Source organism: Centruroides sculpturatus, unplaced genomic scaffold, assembly GCF_000671375.1.
Source record: "Centruroides sculpturatus isolate CEXI.00-Female unplaced genomic scaffold, Cexi_2.0 scaffold250, whole genome shotgun sequence".
Taxonomy (NCBI): domain Eukaryota; kingdom Metazoa; phylum Arthropoda; class Arachnida; order Scorpiones; family Buthidae; genus Centruroides; species Centruroides sculpturatus.
In genome coordinates, this window is record NW_019384557.1 from 637,332 (window position 1) to 645,237 (window position 7,906).

Sequence of the window (7,906 nt, forward strand, 5' to 3'; positions counted from 1 at the left end):
AGTGTTGTTCTCCAGTGCTGCATAGTGTTTTCGAAGAATGCAATGAGTGATGGATGTATTTTGTACATGTGTAGAATATGTAGCAGCCAACTGTGTGGAACACTGTCGAATGCTTTTCTGTAGTCTATATATGCCATGTGTATGTTTCTGTGTTGTTTGTGTGCTTGCCGTAGAATGACCAAATCTATGAGTAACTGTTCTTTGCATCCCCTGTGATTTCTACGGCAACCTTTTTGTTGTTCTGTAAGAATGTCGTGTTCTTCAACATTTATTATTATTATTATTATTATTATTATTAGGCTTAATTTGTTAAGTAACTAGTACCATTGTTAACCTATGTGTTGTTCTTAGTATATAAATTTAGTTAATTACAAAATCCTTTGTGTTAATTTTATTGTGTAAAGCCCTTCTTATCTTACCCCGCCACATTCTGTGTGCTTCAGCCATCCACACATATACACTAGAATCAAGCCTGGATCTCTCTCTGATAGAAAACGTATGGAAATTTTTTGAAAACAAAAATAACCGAACACTGTCCTTGCATATTAAAACAATTACATACACGTTTAAGCAAAGAATGGGAAAAAATTCCTATGCAGTTGCTACACAAGTTTGAATATTTCATTCCTCAACACCTTCGAACACTTATTAAGCAAAAAAGATGATGCTATTCAACTGGTGATTACAGTCTTAACATATTGAAACATTGTTTCTTCAAACTTTGTTCAAAGGCTCTGATATACTTTATTATCATAAATTACATATTTTAATAGCAACATATTTTCCTGAAATCTGAGTTTCTGATAAGTTTGTATGACCACCTATCCTTATAACGAATTACTTTTGGTTAAAAACTATCTATGTACTTTAAGTTTTTACTGGTGAATAAAACTCATTGCAAGTGGAATTGTAATCAATTGTAATTTCATTAAAAAATATATAATCAAATTAAATAAAAACAATACATTAACTTACAGAATAAAACTAATAAGAAGCAAATTAAAATGTTAATTTTCAAAAGACATTAAGGGAATGTTTATAAATTTTTATTACTACTACATACTTTTTGTATAATTTTACATATTATTATACAGCTAATATAAACAGGAAAAACATTAAAATTTCCACAAGCTAAATAATTTTTGTTAATGATCTTTTGAAGTATGTCTAGTTAATTTAAAGTTTCACGTAATAAATGAAAAATTTGAGTACTTAGATAATTTGAATGACTGGGTACAAACATTTCTCAGATTATCCAGGTAATTGGGTATTTCATCATTTCATCACAATGCAAATTAAAAAGTAGTTTCTTGCTCTTAGCAACAACAGATATCAATTCCTGTTAAGAGTAAGAAGTTCTCTAGTTTTTTGGAGAATAAATAAAATAAAAAAATTTTATTATGTTTCAAGCCAAGTATTTTTCTCTAATTATTGGGAATAAATCCTGATGACAACATCTTCAGAAAATGTATTAAAAATATACCAAAAGCTGGTTCAAGCTCCCCAAAAATTACTACCATCCTGTTTGTCCAATAAATTTATTTTACACAAACAAATCATTAAAAATTATTTTTCTGTAATATATTAATTAGAATTTTGAAAAAGCATGGGTCATACTTTTAAAATATTTTCTTCATAATCTTATGAATTATTATTTATTTATTTATATTCTTCATTAATTGTATAAGTATTATTTTATTTTGAACAATAATTTTTATAATACATATATCAGTTGCTTTATTTTTCTTATAGAACTGAAAAATTACAATTACAGTTAACTCCTTTTAAACCACTACCATTGGTTTTCAGGCCATGGTGGAAAGGTGAGGGTGCTGGTTTATCGAAAACAGCATGCAAATAGGACTGTAAGGATAATAAGAACAATTATATAAATTAATCACTTATTCTTCTATATTATATTTATTGTTTTTCACTTATGAAAAAACCTGTACAAAGTAGTTTGAACTACATTATTTCCTCAAGTCATAGAGATAATAAAGATTATCTGTGCTGATAAGCATCAGATAATCCTTATTAGATGCCCTTATCTCCAAACAACACCAAATTTCAAATTTTCTCTAACTTTTTTCACAGTTACTGAACTTCTTTCACAGTTACTAGAGGATTTTCTATATCATCACTGTTGTGGTTTCCTTGACTATCTTCTTTTCTCACAAAATTAATTATTTCTTCCCAGGTTCATTTCCCAAAATTATCCTTATTACAGTCATTTCAATCAATTCTTCAGTAGCAAGATAGCTGAGTTTACTACTTAACATTCAAACATTTATTATAATCCTTGTCAATTTGTGTCTTCTCTCTGAATAGGCTAGTGTGCAGCCAGCAATTTTTATTGTCATAGATGTCATTTCATTTCTCTATATTTTTTAATTAGTCTCAGTGCAGATTTCAGAAACATCTCAATAATAGTTTTGTCATTTATGCATTTGATAATTTTCCTTATTTAATGGCATCTGTAATTAGATTTAAAACTTTTTATTATGCCAGCATCAAGTGGCTGCAGAATTCCCATGTAATTTTCTGGAAAGAATTGTATTTCCACATTGCTCAGATTAACTGTCTTATAACTGTGCATTATCAATTAATAGCAAGACATTACGATTTTCTGTCTTCATATCCCTATTAAAATCTCCAACAAATTCTTGGAAAAGTAGGGATATCACCCCCATCCCTTCTTGTTATACTTGTAGTGGCAATAAACAGAAGAATCAAAATTTTTAATGAGACTTTGCAAATCATATAATAACAGTCCAGTATTTTTATCATTACCATCTGAATTACAACAAAAGGTAATTATAATTCTATCTTTATTCTTGCAGTCTTTCACAAGTGCATGAGCAATCATTTTGTCAGGTTGTTAAAGCAGTTTCATTCATATTATACACATCTTTCATGTCAAACCACTATCATTGTCAACAGACTAGTTCTTTCCCCCTTCAAATCATTTAAATCAGTGTTTCTCAACAGGGGCGATATCACCCCCATGTGGGCATTTTTCCAAGTTCAGGGGGCAATTAGCAACAATTTATATTTTGGGGGGATGAAAAACAATTTTCTGGGCAATATAGTAAAATATTATATTGAGAATAATTAGATATTTTATTCGTTATATTGTACAATAATTAAACAAATAACATTATACTAGTCACTAGTCTATTCAATGCAGTACGAATTTGGCATTAGCCTTGTCCCTCAGCATCGGAATTTTGTAGTGAAGGGGGCGATACTACGTAACGGTTTTATTGAAGGGGGCGACAATTCGTTAGAGGTTCAGAAACACTGATTTAAATCAACTTCAGTAATTTCACAATTTTTTTTTTTTGATGTGATAAGCCATGACACTGTACAAAATGCAGCCACTCATTTCTGTAACATTTTAAAAATGCTTATATTCATCTGCTGCCCAAATATTTCTGCTTGCTTTCTTATAACATCATGTGACAGCACCATTCTTTGCATTTACATGTATAATCCATATCACTAATGCTTTTTCAAGCTCATCATATTTTCCAGTTTTCATTTTTCTAGTAGCTCTATTTTCTGTATTCATCCACTTGCTTCTTTGGTTTAAAATATTTCCTACCATCTTTCTATTTATATTTTTCTTCCAGACAATAAAAAAGTGACTGGAAATATATTTTTGAAAACAGGATGAATGGGTTTCACTATATGCACAGATTTCTTGCTTTTTGCTGATTATAAGGATAGTTTTCTTCTCCATTGCATAAATAACTGAAACAATCACAGTATACAGTACAATATATATTCTACAACAAGAATTCAGAGCACTAAAAGATCTAAACAGTTTCAGACTTGACTGACATAATGTGTGTCCAGCTTTCTAACCTTTATTTGGGCTGTGCACAATCTTAATCATCATAACAGTTATTTCCTAACCCTTGGGTAAGAAAAAACCCTTACTTGTGATGAAATGTTTTGTTCCTCACATTTTAAAATTGCTGGGAATGCCCATTCCCACAATATTTTACCTTAATTTTTGTGACAATAAAAAATTTTGGTGGTTTACCTGAAATATTTTGTATGGAAAATAACAATTTTATTTTAAATTACAGGTGAAATATTGAAAATTGGGGTGGCAGTTTATGCTATTGATTTACTATGGAACAAATTGTTTTTAAGAGACTTTTGGTGAAAAACCCAGTGTAGCCTTACTTGATGGGGCAGTTTCAAGGGGTTGACTGTAATCAGTTGTAATCCTTAATAAAAGATTTTTTCCCCTTATCTGGAATACCAAAGAATAAAATTAATTCTACTTTTACAAACAGGGAGAAAAAAACATTTATCAAATTCCTGAAAATTCGACTTTTAATCTTGTATTTACTCTGTTCAACAATTTTAAGATGCAATTAAAACAATGAGGGGGAGAAGTTACAAACATTTCAATATACTGTAACAGAGTACTGCAGAAAAAAGCAAACAGCTGGCTTCAAAAAAGATTCATAGAACGGCTCAAAATAGTAATGTGAACTTAAGAAATAAAACAAGTGACTAAAACAATTAACATAGTGCTGATTAACAAAATAACCAATACTGACATAAATTTAAATTACAAAAGATAGCTGTTTATATGTAAAGTTAATGTATATTTCATTTCAACATACAATTTGATTCTTACATTTTTTAACATTCTTACTTGCTCCTTAATGATGGGTTAAATTTCATTTGTCAGCTAAATTACATTACAGTTCCTCTGTTTCTGTTCCTTTGTTTTCTCAAACAATTTTTTAAATCTAATAACAATGTGACTATTATCCCCAAATACCTTAATCCTATTAGCTCTCACAATTACAAAGGGATTGTCAACCAAAAGAAAAAGACACACACAACAAATATGAAATGACTAGGCCACAATATATCATATTTCAAAAATATATTTGTAATTTACCAGGATTATTATTATTCTTGCTTAAACTATACTTTCTCATTTTTCATCAATGTTTAATCAAAACAATTCTATTCCAAATTAAAAACAATCACAAATTCTGAGGAATTATATTTTACAAATAATAACATGTATAAAAAACAAACACACGTGTAAATAAAAGACAAAAATCAAAATTAAAAATATTCCAGTTATAAAAAAAAAAAACAAATTGCTAAAAATAGTACAGTAGAGTCCTGTAAACTCAAATGTAGATTGAGAAGGTAATGAGTTTTACAGCATAGTGAAGATGCTAGTCTAAATAGTGGAATTTTCACAAAGATATTATATTTGCAAATTCATATATGTATTAACTACATACTAATAGTAACTATTTCTATTTGTACAGTAAGACCCCGCTTAATGCGGGGGATGCGTTCCTAGACAACAAATCGCTAAGCGAAATGGCATTAAATGAGGTCATTTTAACAGAGTAAATAGGGATAGGGAAACACACGACAAAAAATAAACAGATTTTACTTTAACTTATTTTTATATTAATTTGTATAATAATATATGTTAAATAACACAAATATATGCACACAGAAATGTAAAGTTCATTTTTTGTGATGAAGGTCCTGACTTTTCTGAAATTCTTGTTTTTTGTTATAAAGTCATGAAGTTTCATTTGTCACATTTTTCTTTCCTTAAGCAAATATTGGTAGCAGAAGATCACATCCAAAATGCTTCATTTTGCTCTTGCACGCCTTTCAAAATCTGGATCATTTGCTACAATTTGATCAACAATTTCAGTTATCTTACCAAACTTTTACTACGGAAATATGTAAAGAAATTTATGGGTTCTTCATTTTCAGAATCTCAATTTTCCAGTTCCACGTGAATTCCATGTTCTGTAAGTTCTTGAAGAGTGTCGTTGGTAAGACTCTCACCAGAAACCTGCTGTAACTCCTCAATATCCTGCTCATCTACATCTAGTCCTGCTGTATTGATTAGGTTGAGTTTGGGTGATAGGCTCTTCTCATTAAGAATTTCTTTAATACCTTCAGCCATAACTTCTTCCACACTTTGTTCGTGCATTTATCAGTTAATTCTTGCCAAGTGAAGTTGATATTTCCTATGGCATTCATGATGTCATAATATGTATGAATTGATGAAATGCTGCAATAACTTAAAATCAGCGTAAATTTTGAGCTTTTTTTTAAGGCTTCGAGCAGATACCGCATTATATTGAATCCGCGTTAAGCGGGGTCTTACTGTAGTTAAATTTTTAATTAAAAAAAATATTAGCTATTCAATGTTTTTTTTTCAAATTAGTAACATTTACACCATGACATTTTGCAATGGCACCTTGAAAAAAGGGACTATATTCTTTGTTCATGCATGGAATTGATGCAATTATTGAATATTGCCAGTTAAGAATGATAACTTATTTGATCCCAGTGTTAAATTAGTGGTAAAAATAAGATTACGTGTTATTTTTTTGGACAAGACAATGAGTTTTACAGAATATCAAATAATCATGAGTAGAGTTTCTTGAAATCTACTACACTCTTACATACAAATTACAAGCAATATGAAAAATTATAAAATAAAAATACAAACTGTAAACTTAATTTTTATTTTTGTTTTATTATTTACCTTTAATATTCTTTGTCCTAATATATTATGAGCTCCAAGTTCTTCTTTTTCTAAATGAAACAACTGAGAATCATCTTGGATAACCATCTCTATAATAAAATTGTTTGTATAACATTTTAACTTATATTAATACTTATATTAGAGTTTCCTTTCTGTGATAGCTATACATACTTTTTCCATGTCCAAAGAGTTCAACAACATCAGACTTTTTGGTGTCAAGAGTATTTTGCCAAAATGTTTCAATATCCCTTCCTTGAATCTCTTTCCAACATTCTGAAAATACTGTTTTCAATGATGGATCATCTGAAAAATTAAATTATTTGTTACAAAATAATGATGAAAGCACAAAATATTATGAAACCTTGAATTAAAATATAAGTTCTAATTACAACAAAACAATAATAACAATCAAATAATTTTAGGTTCAATAATTTTCAGTTTACAACAGAAGAACAGATATCTTTACCTAATTTGAAATTACATAATAGTCTAAAAATAAAAATATTGGAATTTTTTTTCTTTGTTATAAGCCTTAAAAATAGATGAACAATTTTTAAAACTTTTAAACATAAAAGTTAAAGTCAATATTTTCAGCATATTTAGTTCAAGCTTCAAAGTCAATTTGCAATTTCATAAATAGTTCTTATCACAAAATTTATAAATTCCTAGCATTTAAGGGTAAATAAAACTCATATTCATTGTTAAAAAATATGAGAGTATTATTGTTTGTTTGTTTCTTACATTTAATATATGTTTATCAATCAATCAAAATAATTTTTTAAGAAGTACAAGAAGTTACCAACTTATTTTAAAAAAGTAAGTTTTATTGAAGATAGCAAGGAACATTCAAAAGTTACAGAAATGAGTCAAAAATCAAAATATAAATTAGACAATATCTTCAACATAGATAACATTCAAAGTTCAAAAAACATAAAAGTTTTATTAACTTACTAGATAATAGCCTTTTAACTCATTTGTATTAAAAATAATCAATCTGTTAACTATTTTAGTTGTACTGTATATAAGAGAATAAATATTCAACATCAGAATCTATAATTTCCATTCATAAATTCCATCTTACACACGTTAAATATTTATAATGTAGAAATTGGATATTTTCAAAGGGAATTTGCATAGCAATTTTAATAATAATAATAATAATAATAATAATAATAATTCTCCCGTGGTCACCACCTGGTCGTGGTGGGAGAGCCCAGTAATTTTACTGAACCATAGGGCAATGCAGGCTGGAGCACAAGCTCCTGGTAGGGACACCCATGCCAGTAAGGTCTATGGGGAGAAATGAAGCTAAGAGTGACCACACACCCACATTCTGTGGAGATA

At 28.8% G+C, this 7,906-nt stretch overlaps 1 protein-coding gene across 1 annotated transcript in view; it reads right to left on the reverse strand.

Annotated features, from left to right (window-relative positions):
• Window positions 1–7,906, reverse strand: part of LOC111623897 (AT-rich interactive domain-containing protein 2-like) — a 243,928-nt gene that overhangs the window by 100,374 nt on the left and 135,648 nt on the right. Inside the window, exons 6-7 of the mRNA XM_023366627.1 lie at window positions 6,734–6,865; window positions 6,563–6,651 (exon numbers count right to left, since the gene is read on the reverse strand). Of these exons, the coding sequence (XP_023222395.1) occupies window positions 6,563–6,651; window positions 6,734–6,865 (221 nt within the window). The remainder of the gene's footprint in view (window positions 1–6,562; window positions 6,652–6,733; window positions 6,866–7,906) is intronic.